The sequence below is a fragment of the Desmodus rotundus genome, chromosome 5 (genome assembly GCF_022682495.2).
Source record: "Desmodus rotundus isolate HL8 chromosome 5, HLdesRot8A.1, whole genome shotgun sequence".
NCBI lineage: Eukaryota > Metazoa > Chordata > Mammalia > Chiroptera > Phyllostomidae > Desmodus > Desmodus rotundus.
Genome location: NC_071391.1, coordinates 10,805,985 through 10,826,052, shown reverse-complemented (window position 1 = coordinate 10,826,052; position 20,068 = coordinate 10,805,985). Strand labels below are relative to the sequence as shown.

Sequence of the window (20,068 nt, the reverse complement as noted above, 5' to 3'; positions counted from 1 at the left end):
ATTGATTGGGTAAATTAGAACAGTGGCACATAGAACATAATTGGCCTCCCAAAGACCAATTCTTTTAAAGCGAAGAGGGGCAGATTTCAGAGCTACTTAAGGAAAATAGGAATCAAAGAAAACAATAAGCAATATATCAAATTTTAGGGAAATGGAGACATGATTCAACATGAATTCTCTCTGAATTTACTGGGCTGTGGACAGATGAGGACTTTTATCCTGTGAGTGACACATATGTTCTGTTGGTGAATACATCGTGTGGATTCTAGTTGGTTAGAGGAAAGTGACCCACGTGGAAATACATCAACCCTTTCTTGACTCTCTGTCACCCCTGAGACCAGCATGCCTGGAGTCAGGTCCCAAAGACTCTGCAGAAGCTCTGCTGAACCACAGCTGCTGTCAGAGGGAGCACAGTGAGCCCAGGCCTATTCCAGTCTAACTCTCACCCATGGGGACCCTCCAGCCTCTTCCCGAGCACCAGCACCCTCCTGCTCCAGGGGGTCCTGATCACAGACTATCTCTCTCCCTGGCTGTGGAGACTTGAAAGGACATGAGGGGTTAGTAGGGATTAGGGGAATGTTCTATCCAGACACCACCATATCTCTGCCCGTCCACAATTCTAACAGTGAAGGAAAATAAAACAACATATTCACTCTTTGTGCCTCTCAACTAACTATGTTTCTCAATTACAGCATATAACACAGGCTCCACAATACTGAAAAACAGCAACAATCTTATCAGAAGATGTGGCTCACTGAACCAAGTAATTAAAGAACTATTGCCTCAGCTATGGGAACATCAATTTCCTACTCTCTAAGAAAGGAGTTAGAAAAATTACCATAAATACTACATAGGTTGGTATGGAAATAGCATGATTTAATGAAAAATATGCCACAAACTTGGTATAATGCTATGTAAATGTAAGAGATAGAATCGTTAACCTGTATTGATTTATATTCTAATGCATTTATTTCCAAAGAGTCAGATGTCCTCATGGAGTTCTAGCATTGTTTACTTCTTTTTCTAATGACTGATAAATAGAGAGAATCAGCAATTTAACTGATAAGATAGATGATGTTAACGCTGCACATCCATTACCTTCCTCCACAACCAGGGATTGCCAACCTGAGTGATGGCCATTGAGAACTGCACCGTGTTCACAGACTTCATACTCTTAGGACTCTCTGGCAGGCGGGATGTGCAGCAGGGGCTCTTTGTGCTCTTCCTGCTGGTTTATGGCATCACGGTGATCGCCAACCTAGGCATGATCCTGCTGATCAGCATGGACCCCCGGCTCCACACGCCCATGTATTATTTCCTGAGCAATCTGTCTTTCAGTGATGTCTGCTACTCCTCCTCTGTCTCCCCCAAGATGCTGGCTGATTTCTTATCTGAGCAAAAGTGGATCCCATATAATTTATGTGCCCTTCAGATGTTCTGTTTTGGTGCCTTTGCAGATGTGGAATGTGTCATGCTGTCTGTCATGGCCTATGACCGTTACGTAGCCATTTGTAATCCCCTTCTGTATACAGTGACCATGTCCAGAAGAGTCTGTGCCCAGCTAGTGGCCATTGTGTACATCCAAAGTCTGCTGTACTCTGCAATCTTTACCTATTGCACAATTCGATTGTCATTCTGCAAGTCCAATACCATCAATCACTTTTTCTGTGACTTCCCACCCTTACTAGCCATCTCCACCTCAGACACAACCACCAATGAGATTGTGATGTTCGCTTACAGCAGCTGTGTTCTGGGGTTCAGTATTGTCACTGTCCTCCTCTCCTACAGCTACATCATAACCACCATCCTTCGCATGAAATCAGCTGAGAGCAGACACAAAGCCTTCTCTACCTGTGCCTCCCACTTAACTGCCGTGGCTATGTTTTATGGGACACTCCTGTTCATGTATATCCGACCCAGCTCCAGTTACTCCATGGACACGGACAAAGTGGCCTCTGTTTTCTACACAGTTGTCATCCCCATGTTAAACCCACTGATCTACAGTTTGAGGAATAAGGATGTGAAACGTGCCCTGAAAAAAGTAGTTGGCAATAAATTATGTTCTGACTGAAGCCATGTTTTCACCGAAGGTGTTTATTTGAAGATCCTGACAGCTATAGTTCAGGTATTTGATATACATTATTATGTGTTCACCAGAGCCTAGTGATAAGTATTTTTCACTACTTATCATTGTTTCTAAATTAAACACAGGGAACAGTCATTATTGTTCTTAATCTTCTCCCCAAGCTAAGGGAGACTAGTAATAGATAAACTTCACTGTGTTTCAAAGAGGATTTTATCCCTCCCTTCTCCATTCATAGGTAAGTCCCAGTGAGACATCATGGGCTGAGAACCTCTCTGCCCATGTCAAATCAACTCAACCTCCCCAGGGTCCATTTTTTTAAACAATGGTTGTAATAAACTTGCTCATTCAGGGGGAGTTTATGGGATAAAATGGGTTTGTTTGTCTCATTCCTATGTAATTGTCTCTCTCTGTAAATATTGCACCATAACACCTACAAATATAAGTAGTAAACAAATAAATAAGAACTTTAAAAATGCTCTGGCCCTAACTGAAAGTTTCATTCCTGCATGACCTTTTCCATTTTTGTCACAAATGTTTCTACCTGACTACTGACCACGCCCCGTTCCAGGTTGTTATTTGTTGAATCAATGAATGAGTGTCCTCTGCAAACTAAAGCAATAAAGAGCCTTTGTAAATTTTTTTTTAAATACTGAGCTCTCTTTATTTTACTTTATTCTATGCTAGTATGTGCGTCTTTGACCAAGTTCATCAGTGCCCCTTGTCTTTCAGCTGATGCTGAACAAGTTTCAGGGACAGGGATCACATATAGAGAACTTCCTGAAACCTCTATTTCTCATCATTCTGCCCCAAATTTATTAACAAATATCCAAAGGATCAGGAGCTGTAGATTCATATTGCACCTCAGAGTATGCACATCAGCCTATGGATTCCCCTTCTTGCCCTCACTGTGGAGAACAGACGTGACCCTATTGATACAGGTACAGAAATGCAGGAATGGAAGTTGGGCTTAATAACCCCGGCACCTCCTCAAGGTCACTGGAGAAGAAAACTGCATCTAGATGTGCTCAGAGCCCCACACTAGTTAAAACAAAATTTATAAATTGAATTGCCCAATTGACACAGAGTAAGTTGTAAAGGCATAGTTATAACCAAAAAAAAATGTGTTCAATGGAAAAATAAGGAAAAATAGTAGTATTTGTAATAATTTATCTTTGCTGTCTGTATATCTGTGAAATAAACTGAAATGATATTTTGCACACAAATTTAATAGTGGTCATCTCTGAGTATGCCATCACTATTCCAATCACTTAATTAAATTAATTGCTTGTGTTGTTCTCCTTGCACTCAACTAACAATTACCAGCTATGAAAAACAAAACACAATTTCAGATTCTAATGAGTGCTTATTTTATGTTATGTTGTTGTCATGAAGGGAACGAGGAGACTCTCTCTTCTGGGTCCAGAAGGACGGAGCACTGGGTGATAGAAGACTTCCCATCCAGGTCCCCATCCCCAGTGGTAGCTCCCCTGCAGTGTATGAGAAGTGCTGAGAGTCACGTGCTTCCGAACATGATAAGAAGAAAACAGTACGTTAAAAGCCTGCAATTTTCAGCAGGTAACTTGACTTCAATTACTGCTTGGAGAGAGTTTTAAGACAAAAATATTTTGTTACTCTTAACTCTTTTCTTTTATAATACCAAATAATCTCATTGTTATTCATAGAATATTTAACACATCAGGACCTATCAATCTTTGTCCAAACCGCTTCCACTGTCAATTACTTTATTAAAACATACTAAATGTATTCATATCTATAAAGATGAAATCTCTTTATGTTGTATAAATTTGGATCGGATGGTCATGATTCACATATATGTTTCAGGAATAAATTTTCCATATTTTTTATATTTTTCTTTAAAGATACTGAAATAATTACATTTACATGTACTCAGCAAGTGGAATTTTTGTTCCTGTTTATGTCTTACTTTCATATTAAGGGAATGATCAAATGGAAGAGAGATTAAAATAAGCACTGAACTTTGAATTGAGACAGTTCTGAATTCAAATCTGATCAAATCCTTTCCTGTACCCAGTAAATTCAATAAAAAGAAAAAAAGGAGAAAAAAATCCTTTTCTCCTTAGCTGTGTAAACTTAGAGTACTTAATTGTTTTAAACCTAGTTTCCTCATCTCCTTATCACTGGCTTAATATACGCATTATGTGGAGAAATATATATAAAAACAGACATTTATGATTGTTGCGTTTCTAAGATCATACAGAGCCAACCATCTGCTCATCAGCAGCTAAAGCCCTGGTGCTGAAAGAAGAGACCGTGTCCTTCCTGGCCTCGTGTCAGGAAGGGGAGTCTCCAGGCTCCACCCTCATCTGCAGTGGAGCCTGCTCACCCCACGGTCAGACTCCTGTGTGCACCCTGCCTCAGGTAGTGTGGGGCTCTCTGCAACCCACCTCAGAACTTGCCTTTCCTGACCCTGCCTTCACTCTTCAAGCTGAGTAGAGGTTTTCTCATGGCCACCTCTGCTGGCCACTCCATTACCAAGTGCAGGCCAAATCCCTGCACCCACTCTACCAGTCTGATCCCAGACCCCACACTGCCAAGAAAGGAGCTCAGATCATCAATCCCAGTGGACCTCACTTCATGGTGTTCTGTTTGTTCCCATCCCAAGGACTGTGCCTGTAATGACACAATTACCTACAAAGGAACCAATATTTATCTATTACAATGAACTCATGTACTCTGGACATTTTCTGCTCAGGGTTTAGAAAAAAAATTTGATTCTCATCCCTCATAGGTCACCATTCCATTCTTCTCCATTGAAACCTCACTTTGGCCAGAGCCCAACCTCACCACTGATCTACACAGACAAGTCCCTGTTTGGAAAGTTAGCTTCCATTGCATTAAAGGGTACTGTAACCTAGATTATAACCCAACATACATGTTCACTATCAGGCTTTCCTCACTACTCCAGCCTCTCAACCTCTACTCAAACTCACCCAATGTGTGCCAGGTCTGTCCGGAAGGTGTCCAGCCATGGAATATGAAAAATAGAGACACTTACTGAAGAAGACACAAGATACAAGAAACACTGTACATACAACAGTGACGTCTCAATTCCCTTCGAAGCAGGCAACTCAGGACCTCACACAGTTCTCCCAATGGCCATTCTCTGCCCTCTCATACTTTCCTGAATCTCTTTGAGGGTCTGTAATCTCTTCCATTTCAAACGATTTTAGTTTTGGGAAAATCCGTAAATCGCAGGGCATCAAATCAGGGCTGGACGGGTCAGATGTTTAGTCAAACAACTCTGCATGATGCACCACATCATCCACGAGGGGCTACATTTTCATGATGCAGCTGCCAATCACCCGTTGCCCATAGCTGCAGCCTTCAGAGTCACCTGAACAGTTTACATAGAGGAATGATTAGCTTAACATACAATCTGATGCAGATTCTTTGCTCTACTGGCTCAGTCACTTTGAATGTGATGGCCACAAGCACACATGCTCACTCAGTGGCATCTACTGCCCCACTGACTAGTGCAGGGAAGTGGTCATTGTTCAGTCAAGTACATTCCAGTCCAAGCTCCTTGGCTGACAGGTTACATTGATGTGACACAAACTGTTCATATATTAACAATGGCTAGCCTCTTTCCAGACACACTTGATATACTTTCTTTCAACTTACAGTCCTAACTTCAGTAGGGTTTTTTCCCCAGAACACAACCACACTGTCATCCCACCATCTGTAGGTTTCTCTTCCCATGTCTGGCTCCTGAGCATAGTCTCCTTCAGTAATGTGTGTAATCAATCAGTGTTACATGTCACATCCTTAACTATACTTGCTTATTTCCGCTCAGGCATCAATACCTCCAAACACAAGCACTACCAAGGATGAAGGGTCTATGTATAATAATCCAAGCAAACAGCTCTGTGTGGTAAAAATCTGATTAGCAAAATTTGTTAACTCAAAACTGAAATAATTCTCATGGTATCTATAAGCATGTGGCTCCATATGAAGAGGCAGTTTACTCAACTGAGCTTGAAATCTTCTGCAGAAACACACTCTGAACTGCGGAGGCAATTACAATAGTCAGTCAGGGTGTCTCCTCCCTACTCACTCTACCTGTGACCTTCAACAAAACACTCTTCTCTTTGGACCTCAGGTTCCACTCTGTCAAATGAGGGGCTTAAACTGAATAATCTTAATTCTTATTCAAGTCACTGCATCCTGGATTATAGTAACATGAGTCTATCAGTGCTCGTACCCATTGGGCAAAATTGAGACAATGGCAGATGGCAGGGAACACACTCATACCAGTGGAATGCATTACAGCTGTGGGCCAGTCAGACCTGAACTGGAAGTGTCAGTGACGGCAGACAGAGAGAGAGTTTGGGATGCGGGAGTCCCACTACCATCAAGCTGGTCTCCTTAACAGTCCTTCAATTCTGAATTTGCACTAGGAGACACACTTTATAAAAGTGAATATTCAACTTTCTTAGCTGTCAGGAATATCAAATACTCCAAATAATGGCTACAGTTAAAGGAAAAGATCCTCTTAGTTACTGGTGAGGATGTTCAACAAGGGACTCACACAAGGGCACTGTGTTACTGCCAGGTGGATTGGCAGACTTCATAGAAAACTGTATGATGATATTTAATAAATATAAATTTTACATACACACCCACACACATTTTCAACTCCTGGTTTTATATATAGACAAATGGGTGTTGGTGTCTATTGAAGGGTATTACAAAGGTGTTCACACTAAAATTATTGGTAATAACAGAGGAGAAAACAATTCAACTGCCTACCATGCACGTTAAAGTAGATGAAAAAATAACAATATACTTGTACAAAACTATGCTGTACACCAATGGGATCCATCTTTGCAACTGAACGCAGCAATGTGGACAAGTGTGTAACTGACTACAGCAGCACAGGCTTTAGATGTCTGCTTGTGCTCGGTTCAAAATTAATCTAACGTGATAATAACCAAAAATGTAGTTATTCCTTTGCATGAATAGACTAGAGACTTCAGAGGATTTCTGGTGCCCTGACGCATGGGGCTCAATTTGTTGGGTGTCACCTGCAAAGTGAAAGGTTGCCAGTTTCATTCCCAATCAGGGCACAGACACGGGTGGCAGGTTCAGTCTCCTTTCGGGGTGAGTACAAGAGGCAACCAATTGCTCTTTCCCTCTCACAGCTTGTTTCTCTCCCTCTGTTTCTCCCTCCTGTCCCCTCTCTCTAAACACAAATCAATAAAGTCTTTTTTAAAAAGGACATCCTCTCGTAGAAGGCTTTGGTGATTCTGGCAGTGTTCTGTCTATTGTTCTGGTCCTGGTTACTAGGGTATTCATTTTTCAATATATCTTGCTGAATACTTGTAATTTAAATAGTATCATGTACATTGCATGTCAAAAAGGTTCTCCAAAAAACAAATCAATGTATGCACCATTAGATTATAAGAATCTTCAGAATTTTATTATTATAAAATGCTTATTTCCAGTCTGCCTTGTCTACAATAAAGTTCAGTATATTTTTGTGAAATAATGGAGCAACTTTTAAGGAATATTTCTGTGAAAATATGTCTCTTTGCTCATAAATGATTACTGTATTTTTTAAGAAAATATGTCTTATGCAAAATGTGAACATTCTTTTTTATTGTTGTTTAAGTACAGTTGTCTCCATTTTCAACCCACAACTCCCTCCCAGTCTACCCATCACCTCCCCCCACCCTCGATCCTATCCCCTTTGGCTCTGTCCAGGTATTCTTCATATGTGTTCATTGGTGACCATTCCCCAATTTCCCCCATTATTCCTCTCCTCCCTCCCCTTTGGTTACTGACAGTTTGTTCTTTGTTTCAATGTCTCTGGTTATATTTTGGTTGTTTGTATTGTTGATTATGTCCCACTTGCAGGTGACATCATCTGGTATTTGTTTTTCACTGGCTCACTTAGTTCACTTAGCATAATGCTCTCCAGAACCATCCATGCTGTCACGAAGGGTAGGAGCTCCTTCTTTCTTTCCGCTGCATAGTATTCCATTGGGTAAATGTACTATGCTTTTTTGATCCCATCATTTACTGATAGGCACTTATGATGCTTCTGAAACTTGGCTTACGTAAATTGTGCTGCTACGATCATTGGGGTGCATAGTTTCATTTGAATTGGTCTTTCAGGATTCTTAGGGCATAACCCCAGCAGTGGAATTGTCAGGTCAAAAGTCAGTTCCGTTTTTTACTTTTCTGAGGAAATTCCATAGTGTTTTCCAGAGTGGCTGCACCAGTCTGCATTCCCACCAACAGTGCACTAGGGTTCCCTTTTCTCCACAACCTCCCCAGCACTTGTTTGCTGATTGGTTATGGTGGCGATTCTCGCCGGGGGTGGAGTGCTATCTCATTGTGGTTTCAATTTGCATCTCTCTAATGGCTAGCATCCTTTCATGTGTCTCTGGGCGCTCTGTATGTCCTGTTTGGAGAATTATTTGTTCAGGTCCTTGGCCCGTTTTTTAATTAGGTTCTTTGTCTTCTTCAAGTAGAGTCTTGAGAATTATTTATATATTTTTGAGATCAATCGCTTGTCTGAGGTATCATTTGTAAATACATTTTCCCATGTGGTAGGTTCCCTTTTCATTTTGTTGATGTTTTCTTAGGCCATGCAGAAGCTTTTCATTTTGATTAAGTCCCATTTGTTTATTCTTTCCTTAACGTCCCTTGCTCTAGGGGAGATGTAGGTAAAAATATTGCTGTATGGATATCTGAGATTTTCCTGCCTGTTTTCCTCTAGGACTTTTAATGTGTTGCCACTTCTAATATTGTTTCCAGGAACAAGGAGACTAGTGAACCTCATTTCCCTTGGTGCCATTACCAAGCATAAATTCCCAGAAATGGAATTGCGGGGTCATAGAGCAGCTTTATTTTTATTGTTTTAGTTAACTCCATATTGCTTTCTACCATGGCTGCACCAATCTGCAAGCTCACCAATAGTGCACGAGATATCCCTCTTCTCCATACCGAAAAATACAAATGGTGTAAGAAAGTAGTACAAACAACTATATGCTAACAAATTGGACAATCAGGACAAAATAGATAAGTTCCTAGAAACACACAATCTTGCAACACTGAATCAGGACAAATCAGAGAATCTGAATAGACAGGTTACAACTAGGGAAATTGAAGCAGTAACCAAAAAACTCCCAACAAACAAAAGTCCTGGACCAGATGGCTTCACAGGTGAATTTTACCAAACATTCAAAAGACACCTATTTTGAGCAACTTTTATGAGTTTAATGAAAATTTGTAAAAACCTCTACTCTACTTATTACCTCTAGGTTTCAATTTCTGTATCAAATAATGAGTTTATTAGAAACAACTCAGGATGTATGTATTAAAACATATAATATATGGCGATTATTACACAACGTAAAACATCTCACTCTGTTAAAAAGACCAAATTGGGCTTTATGTAATGTCATATTTATATGCTCTTAAAGTTCATTTTTAGAATTTATTTTAAAGAAGAACCTAGCTATGATAAATTATGTATGAATAATTATACATACCAAAATTTTATGCTGTAAAGATTCTCTGTAAACCTAGAGGATATTAGCAAAAAAAAAAAAAAGAATAAATTAATGTAAAAAAGACTGCATTGTCATTTTTCAGAATAACTATTTGCATATGAACTATATCCTGCTGTAATTTTTGTTTGAATATTAAAAATCCCATAATAGACAACTAAATTTGCTTTTCCCTGAGCACTATGATTATAGTCATTTTTGTCTGTATTTACAAAAATATTTTGTAAAAATATTTAATGAGAGTGTTTGTATATGTGTGTCTTTCTATATAACTTGACTGGATGTTTTTGATAATTATGAGATGGAAACCATATACCTGTACAAGATTTGTTGAGCTGGATGCAAAGAGCCCTCAATACACTCATTTTACTATTGCTAAGTAAGTACAATATTAGGCAAAAGGTAGGGAGGAACAAAAGCAACATTTTCAAAAGGTCCATGTTTCTTTCTCAATCACCAGCCTGTAGGGAATAACACATGACACAACATCTTGTTATACCTGTCCCTTGTTCCTAAGACACCAGCACCCAGTTCCAGACACAGCCAGGTTGATATAAAGCAGGTCACCGAGGGGACAGTGCTGAACCGTCTGGCAGACAAAAAGCAGGCAACAAAGAAGTCCGGGATCCGGAACAGGTACAGGATTTTATTGTGGTTTTCTCATTTCTATTTTAGATTTCTTTAGCTTTTTTATCTTTATTTGAGATAAGGCATGTTATAAAACTAATGGAGAGTAAGAAATAGTATACAAACTTTTCCTTACTTCCATCAATCTCATTATTTTAAAGACATTCATAAATGGCAAGGAAGAATAAAATGTGAGTATTATTTATGAAAGTGTTTGGACATTTTTTGTTCTTACTCTCTTACCTGTACTTTTACATATTTTATAAATATTTTTGATTGAAAATGAATGTTTTTGAAAGAAATGTGTCTACAAGCACAGATAATTAGATGAGTCCAGACTAGGAATTTTGGAGACCTGCATATGGATCACACATCATTATTCAGATGTGATTCTTTCTCTTTTCTACATTCTGCTCCATTTTCTCATATTTCCACTTAGAAAAGGTCACATATTATATTATATATGATATGCCTGGTTTGTGTAGAATATAACAGTAGAACATAGAATTTAATTGGTCTTCCAAGGACCAACTCTTTTTAAGCAAAGGATTGCAGATTTCAGAGATTCTCAAGAGGAAGGGGGTGAAGAACACAGTCAAGCTATGTCACAATGTCTAGGGAGTTGGATGGGGCCCAGTTCAGATGGAAGTTTCTCTGAGGTTATGGGACTGTGGACACATGAGACATTACCTTGTATCCTGCACATCTGATCTTTTGGTGAATAGATTCAGTGGGTTCCAGCAGATTAGACTGGAGGGTCTCACACAGCAATCCACACTTGCCTCTGGGTCACCTGTGCTACCAGGATGCCTACTGTCGGGTCCCAACACACCTCCATGAGCAGTGCTATCAGAGGGCACACAGTTAGCCCTACATGTTCCAGCCTGTGACCTGTAACCCACTACCCACGTTGACCCCTCCAACTCCTCCTCTAGTGAACGCTCCCTCTTGGGAGTCCTCGATCACAGATTACTTTTATCCCATAGTGACTGAGTCTGGACAGGACAAGGGACTAATGGGGAAGTGGGCACTCGATACATCAAGAAAGAAGCCTGTGATCTGCCTGCCTTACAATATTGGATAATGAGGAGAGAACGAAATATTTTTGTTACCTGCATCTCTCACTTCTCTCTGCATTTTTATTTCAGAATATTACAACACTTACACTACATCAGGAGCAGAAACAACCTTGTAATACGATGTGGGTTTTCTGGACCAAATACTTCTAAGAACAACTTGCTTGACTCTGAGGACATCAATCTCTTAATCTATAAGATGGAAAAACACTACATAGTTTGCTATAGAAATAAAATGATTTAATTTGGATCAAAGTGTGCTACATATTCTGTATAGTGCAATACAAATGTAAGCTGTTCATTATCAATTTATCAATTCATGTTAAATTGGAAACATTGCAGAGTCACTTTACTTAAAGAGAATGTACATTGTTGAGTTCTTGTACTAACTGCTGACAAATAGAAAGAACCAGCAGTTTAACTACTAACACAGTAAGATGCTTTTGCTCTCCACTTGCATTTCCTTCCTCCACAACCAGGGATTGCCAACCTGAGTGATGGCCATTGAGAACTACACCGTGTTCACAGACTTCATACTCTTAGGACTCTCTGGCAGGCGGGATGTGCAGCAGGGGCTCTTTGTGCTCTTCCTGCTGGTTTATGGCATCACGGTGATCGCCAACCTAGGGATGATCCTGCTGATCAGCATGGACCCCCAGCTCCACACGCCCATGTATTATTTCCTGAGCAATCTGTCTTTCTGTGATATCTGCTACTCTTCCACTGTCTCCCCCAAGATGCTGGCTGATTTCTTATCTCAGCAGAAGAAGATCCCATATAATTTGTGTGTGGTTCAAATGTTCTTTTTTGGTGCCTTTGTGGCTGTAGAATGTGTCATGCTGTCTGTCATGGCCTATGACCGTTATGTAGCCATTTGTAATCCCCTTCTGTATACAGTGACCATGTCCAGGAGAGTGTGCATCCAGCTCGTGGCCACTGCCTACACCGCAGGTTTTATAGATATGGCAATCTTCACCTCTTGTACTTTCCCATTATCATTCTGCAATTCCAATATCATTAATCACTTTTTCTGTGACATCCCACCCTTACTTGCCCTTTCTGCTTCAGACACAACCACCAGTGAAATAGCAATGACCATTTTGTGTAGTTGTGTAGTGGGGTCCAGCGTCATCACTGTCCTCCTCTCCTACAGCTACATCATAACTACCATCCTTCGCATGACATCAGCTGAGGGCAGACGCAAAGCCTTCTCTACCTGTGCCTCCCACTTAACCGCCGTGGCTATATTTTATGGGACAGTCCTCTTCATGTATTTCCGACCCTATTCGAATTACTCCATGGACACAGACAAAGTGGCCTCTGTTTTCTACACAGTTGTCATCCCCATGTTAAACCCACTGATCTACAGTTTGAGGAATAAGGATGTAAACGGTGCCCTGAAAAAAGTCATTTTCACTAAATTATGTTCTCAGTGAAAACATGTTCACCAAAACATATTTACTTACAGTTGTTGAGAATTAAAATGTAGGCAGTATGACAGTAGTCTCACAAATATAATTCTGAATGTTACTTTATTCACTTTTGCGCCTAAATTGAATGCAGAGAATAGTCATCACGAATCTTGATCTCTTCATACTAAAGACACGTAACAGGTGTACTCTTAGTTTTGTAAAGAGGGTCTTTATGTATTACTCTGCTCTCTTCATGGGTATATATCCCACAGAGATATGGGCATAGTGCCAGCTCCCTCCATGTTTAATGTTCCATATTTTTAACAATGGTTTTAATGAAATTCTCTTGCCCTAAGTCAAAGTTCCTTAAATTGAAGGTCCATGTTTTTCTTGATCATTATTTCTAGTTTGTTATTTGCAATGCTCATTTTCAGGATGCCATTCAAAAACATTTATTGAATGAATGAAGGTGTGTCTCCTATAAGACTGATATGAAAAAGATCCTTTTTCGATGAAAATGGAAAAAAACTTTCTTTGTTTTGTTTGATTCTAGCACGTTCATTTTACACAAAACCCACCTGTATTTCTCTTTGCCCAAGGCTGGGTAGGTTTCAGGGACACGGTTCATGTGATGGAGACAACTTCTCAGATCCTCTCTTTCTGATCGTGCTACCCCAGGGGTCAGCAGCATCAGCAGCTCTACATTTATATGGCACGTCATGGCCTTTGCATCAGACTGTGGATTTCCCCTCTTGCCCTCGCTCTGGGGAACAAATACCTGCTCTTGACACCTGAACACAAAGTGCATGAATGGCACTGGGGGCTATAGGGCCTTGACCTTCTCTACCAGCTACTAGAAAAGAGGACTTTATCTACCTTTACATGTTCATAACATTATACTAATTATTTTTAATAAGTGTCTAATTGATACAGATTAAGTTGAAATAGAGTTACTATACCATGTGATCTCACCTGTAAGTGGAAACTAATCAGCAAAACAAACAAGCGAGCAAAATAGAAGCAGAGACATGGAAATAAAGAAGGAAGTGACAGTGACCTGAGGGGCAGGGGAAGGGTAAGGAGGGGAAGAAGGGGGAGGGGCAAGTCAAGGAGCACCTATAAAGGCCCCATGGACAACAGGATGGAGGATTAAACGGGGAAGGTGGGTGGTTGGTAGGGCAGGGGAGAGTAATGGGGGGAAATGGGGACAACTGTAATTGAACAGCAATAAAATTTTTTAACAAAAAACTTATGTTCGATGGGAAAAAGCAAAGAATAAAATAGTATTTACATTAGTATTCCATTTGCAATGACTTAAATCAGTTCTCTGTAAATCTGAAATAAACTGAATTCTAGTTCTATACAGAATTTTAATAGTGGTCACAATTTGCTTAGTGGCTGGATATTAAGTAACGCTAAAATCTATTTTAATAACTTAATGTAGTTGTACCTGGTGTTTGCATTATTATTGATTAGCTATTAATCCAGTCATGAAAAACCTGATACAATCTCAGGTTCTCAGAGCATGCATTCATGTTTTAGGTCGACATTATGTAAGAAACCTGGAGACTCTCTCCTCTTCTTGGAAGACAGAGTAAGAGATTGCACTAGGCTTTGCATTAGATCATCTTCCCTACATCTGTCTGTCTGTCCTTCTATCTATCTATCTGTCTGTCTATCCCATGTCCCTTTGATGTATAAAGTGTGCCTAATGTATGTACTTCAAACATCACAAGAATAAAGCAGCACATTATAAACATGAGATTTTCAGCTGGTTAGTTATCATGCATTTCTTATTGCACACAGTTTTAAGATACCTAAAAATATTTTATTATATCTCAAATATTTTCTCTTATAATCTCAAATAATTTACTTGTTATTCATAGACTATATCACATATTAGAACCTCTCCATCACTGCTCAAATCTATGCCCAACTTAATGCACTTTATTAAAAATGTTAAATAAATTGATATCTACAAAACTCAAACCTATTCATGTTGTATAAAATTAGGTTCACTGGCCTTGATTCATACATATGTAATAAAGATATACTTTAAATTTTTTTATTAACATATAATTGGCATGTAACATTATACTAGCTTCAAGTGCACAAATAAGAGTATAGTCTGCTCCAATAACTGTGTAATGAGTCAGTGTTGTAGGTCAATTCCTTCATCACAGCTCCTTATTCTTGCTCAGGCATTGGTATCCCCAAACATAAGGGCAACTAGGGATGGCAATTGGTCTCTATGTATAATAACATAAGCAATTAGCTCCACTGTGGTGGAAAGCTGGTTAGCAAAAGTGGTTAAACCAAAACTAACAATCCACACTATAAGTGTGCGGCTGGAGATTAAGAGACAGCAAGTTTAATCTGACTTGAAATGAAATCCTCTGTAGAAACCTTCTATGAACTGGAGAAGCAATGACAACAATACTGAGCCTGAATCTCTACTCCCAACCCACTGTAACAGGACTTTCAATAAATCATTTTTCCTTTTTGAACATCGTATCCATGCTGCCAAAAAGGGGCTTAAACTAAACAATCTTCACTGAGTGTTCCTGCTACCACATTCTGTATTTATGCTGGTGTGATACTATCAATACATAGTTTTTATCTGTTTTTATCTTTTGGGTGATTCTTTTTCTTTTTTTTTCAGCTTTTTATTTATTTATTTTTAAATATATTTATTGATTATGGTATTACAGTTGTCCCATTTCCCCCCCTTCACTCCACTCCATCCTGCCCACCCCCTCCCTCCCACATTCCCCCCGAATAGTTCATGTCCATGGGTCATACTTATAAGTTCTTTGGCTTCTACATTTCCTACACTATTCTTACCCTCCCCCTGTCTATTTGCCACCTATCATCTATGCTACTTATTCTCTGTACCTTTCCCCCCCTCTTCCCCTCCCACTCCCCTATTGACAAACCTCCATGTGATCTCCATCTCTATGGTTCTGTTCCTGTTCTAGTTGTTTGCCTAGTTTGCTCTTGTTTTTGGTTTAGTTGTGGTCGTTAATAACTGTGAGTTTGCTGTCATTTTTACTGTTTGTATTTTTTATCTTCTTTTTCTTAGGTAACTCCCTTTAACATTTCATATAATAAGAGCTTGGCGATGATGAAATTCTTTATCTTGACCTTATCTGAGAAGCTCTTTATCTTCCCTTCCATTCTAAATGATAGCTTTGCTGGATACAGTAATCTAGGATGTAGGCCCTTGCCTTTCATGACTTGGAATACTTCTTGCCAGCCCCTTCTTGCCTATAAGGTCTAGCAGATGAATGCAAGTATATCCACAACAAAAGACTACAATGACATCTCGAGGCAAATCTGACCTGCAGTGGAAGTGACAATGATGAAGAAATGATTGCGTGGTTGCAGGAGCCCCATTGCCATCAAACTGGATGCATTTAACTAATAGTGACAGCCGAAGTATGGATTGGCATACTTCTTGGAAAAATATATGAGGATATTTACTAAATGTAAATTTTATACACATATGTACAGAAAAACATTTTCAAGTCCTGGTTTTATACCCAAGATAAATGACTACATCTCCACCAGGAGACACGTACAGAATGTTCACAGTTTTTGCTGGCACCAAGACTGCACCATTCAGGACAATTTTAATTCAAATGGCATGTGACCACTGGATACATATACTTGTCCCCATACAGTTTGTCCTTGGATGTTATCTAGACAAAATGAATGATGAAAAACTAACTCACTGCCTTCCCGAAAAAGAGTCTGTTATTTAAAAGTGAATTGAGACCCAGTGAAGACGTTGCCTATAAGTGAATGCAGTGGCTGAATTACAGAATGTGCACAGTTTTTAAATTATGAGAAAAATAAAAACATTCCAATTGAACAAAAAGAGAATGTTCACAATAGCATTATTGATTATAGAAAAGGGAAAATAACTGTCTATCCACTTCGAGTAGATAAGCAAATGGGGATCTGTTTGACAAAACAGAACGTCCCACACTGAGAATGAGCGCGCTGCAACTCCCCGCAGCAGTGCAGCTGGAGTGCCCGAGAGTGGTGGTGAGTAGAACAGCTTGTTCAGGAAGCATCTACTTACGGATGGTTCCAAAAATATGAAAATAATGCTCTGTGATAAAAGCCAAGACAGCAATTACTCCTTTGGGGTAAGAGATGAATTACTGTGGGAGATAACGTGTAGAGGCTTTCGTGATTCTAGTAATTTTCTGATTTGGGGTCTGGGTCCTGGTTCCAGGGTTATTTTGTTTTAATTTACCTACATATCTCCCCATCTAAGTGTTCTCTATGTATGAGTTACATAAAATCAAAAATTTGTTTCAAGAACAAGTTTATTCACCATCAGAATACAAAACTTCAGAATTTCATTATTTTAAATTTTTAATCTCTCCAGTTATGCACCAAATAATGACATTTTAGTGAATGATGGACCTCATATACAATGGTGGAGCTGAAAAATTCCTGTGGGCAGCCATGTGTCGGATGTGAAATTTAGGTCCTGCCCCAACACAATATACCCTGAAGAGATGCAGCACCTGATGAGAAAATGGTCTTTTGAAAGGAATCTGAGTAAAGTGACCAAGGACAATCCTCCTTTCTATTCCAGGCACCAGAGAAGTAGATAATGGCAGTAATGCTCACGGGTAAAACAAATACACTTTGATGGGTAGCAAATTATTATAATTACTTAGTTGGGGCATGCTGTTGAAATATCTCTTAAAATGGTGAATTAATATATTGGCATCTGCATCATCACACAAAAGATGCCAATAATATATAAAAAGGCAGGCATTGAAATGTATCATCAAGAAGCCATTGCTCCCCAATCAAGAATATTTTAATGATTTTACCCTAAATATAGAAACAGCTATATTTAGGTCAGCTATAGGAACCATGAAAATAGGCAATGTCCCCATCTAGTTCTAGATGAAGTTTTAGAAGAAAAAAATTGCCTAGACTTATGTACATACACTGACTACTGCCCATCACGTCATAAATTATCTTTTACAGGCAAACTTTGTTTTATGGGGAAGAAATAAATTAGCTGTAACAAAGCAGAGCAGACAGCAAAAAGACATTATTTATCCATTGCAACCTACAGTAGAATTCAACTAACACATAGTAAGTTGTGCATGTCAGCATCCTGCAATGAATCACATATTACAACATGTCTCAGAACACAGCCAATGCAGAGAGTATCCCTGAAGGTCTGGACATTGCCCAATGTCAGGGGTACCCTATTAATAAGTGTTTCTTATGTTCAATGTGCTTATGGTCAATGGAATTATGCAAAGAGCACCAACTTGCACACCAAAGTTAATAATAATGAAGTTTTCGGCTAAGTAAAAGAAAGTATGTTTCAGTCTGGAAACCTTTTTATTGTTCCCCTCTGTTCTCCATCATTGATTTAGAAGTCTCAGCAGTACACCTTCTAGATATTTTCCATTATTCTCATTGTACCTAAATAGAGTGTAGAGAGCAGTACTTATTGATCTTTGTCTTCTCTCCAACTTAAGGAAGAGTAGTAATAGATTCACTATATTGTTACTTTTTAAAAGTAACTTTCTGCTCTGTTCATGCGCGTGTCCCAGAGAGATATCATGGGAAGAGAAACCCTTCCTCCAGGTTCATTCAATTTACTGTCCTTAAAGCTCCAATTTAAAAAAATAAAATAAAAGGTTTAATAAACTCACTCAGCCAGAAGGTAGTGTTAGTGGCTTAAATTAGATTTGTTTTTATCCTTCCTATGCACCAGTATCTCCCCATAAATGTTCCACCATAACCCTTAGAAGTATGTCACTAGTAATTATCAATAAATAAGAATAAATAAAAGTCCCCTGCCCTAACTCAAAGTTTCATAAACGTAAGATCATTTGTCCACAATAAGCTTTACTTTGTTATTTACAATGCTTTGCTACAAGATGCCCATGACAAATATTTACTGAATAAATAAAGGAAGTTTGCCTGAAAAATTCAATCATCATCATCATTCTTTCCTTTCTTAGTCTTTCCTCATCACATTCTTCTCACACACTCAACAACAACTGATTGATGGCAAGTATCATTGTTACAATGTTCTCAGTGGTGGTGTATACTTGGTTAATGTTATAATCAAGTTTTATGTCTTGACTTCTTCCTTCATCCTGCCACTGAAAACCTTAAACTGAATTATGGCACAGCAAAGGTAGGTTAGGGTATATGTGAATCACAGCCAACAGACACACACTGGTCGTTGGCTGTGTAACTACACTTGTTTGAAATAGAGCAGTAATAATGCTTAATAACCCAGTGAGTAAGAGGTCCTGTGTTAGATCCACAGGTGGAAACTTTTAACTTTCCTGAACATCTCTTCCTAGAAACATGCTATAAACCAGGTGGCTTGCCACTTTAAATCACTATGCTGTTTAACAAGTCATATTTCTTTCCTATACCCATGTTATAGGGGCTTTACCTAGATTACCTCTAGGGTCTTCTAGCTAATACAATATGTTGTGGTGAAGTGTGGTTCTACTGCTGTGTAAACTCATTCCCAGCACAGTATTGGAAAGGTTTGGGAATTATAAGGGAATATATATATAATTTGAATATATATTGCATATAATATCACTACATCTTCATATAGAAAGAAAATATACTACACATCTCTGCTGTTTTAACCTGAGATATTGGTGACCATAAATCTACAGGGTGTGAGTTCAGAAGGCCAAGTGCTTCCAAATACAACCTTTTTGACTGTCCTGTTATTCAAATTCAGAATGTCAGAACCACTTCCTAGAAGTGGCTATCCAATTTCATTGGCATTCAGGGAAATACAAATAATTACTTAAATATAGTATTATGACTCAACTACAGAAGGGTTAAAATGAAAGAGCAAATATTGGTGAGGATGCAGAACAACTGTGACTTTTATCTCATACTCAACAGGCAAAAACTAGAAGTGTCTCTCTTAAGATCAGGAAAAAGACAAAGATGCTTGCTTTCATCACACTTACCCAATACACTACTGAGAACTAGTTATAGCAATCAGACAAGAAGAATAAATAAAAGGAATCCAATAGAAAAGAGGAAGTAAAACTGTCATTATTTGCAGATGACATGATATTGCATATAGAAAACTCAAAAGACTCCACCAAAAAAACTACTAGGTATAAAAAATGAATTTGGCAAAGTAGCAGGATATAAAATTAATATTCATAAATCTGTGGTATTTTCATACACCAATAATAAAATACTAGAAAGAAAAATTAAGACAATAATCTCATGTACATTGCAACAAAAAATTCAAGGAACCTAGGAATAAAT

General features: G+C 38.8%; 2 protein-coding genes and 1 pseudogene across 2 annotated transcripts; all 3 read left to right on the top strand.

Annotated features, from left to right (window-relative positions):
• Positions 1 to 699: 699 nt before the first annotated feature.
• LOC128781020 (olfactory receptor 8U9-like) lies at positions 700 to 3,527 on the top strand. Its single transcript, XM_053925086.1, has 2 exons — positions 700 to 2,125; positions 3,479 to 3,527. The coding sequence occupies exon 1, from the start codon at positions 1,133 to 1,135 to the stop codon at positions 2,069 to 2,071; it is 939 nt and encodes a 312-aa protein (XP_053781061.1). The 5' UTR covers positions 700 to 1,132; the 3' UTR covers positions 2,072 to 2,125; positions 3,479 to 3,527.
• Positions 3,528 to 11,845: 8,318 nt separating this feature from the next.
• Positions 11,846 to 12,869, top strand: LOC128781066 (olfactory receptor 5AR1-like). The gene has a single exon (XM_053925273.1). It carries the CDS (start codon positions 11,846 to 11,848, stop codon positions 12,782 to 12,784), a length of 939 nt encoding a protein of 312 aa, XP_053781248.1. The 3' UTR covers positions 12,785 to 12,869.
• A 3,442-nt stretch (positions 12,870 to 16,311) lies between these two features.
• Positions 16,312 to 16,564, top strand: LOC128780833 (NADH dehydrogenase [ubiquinone] 1 beta subcomplex subunit 1 pseudogene; annotated as a pseudogene).
• The last annotated feature ends 3,504 nt before the right edge of the window (positions 16,565 to 20,068 follow it).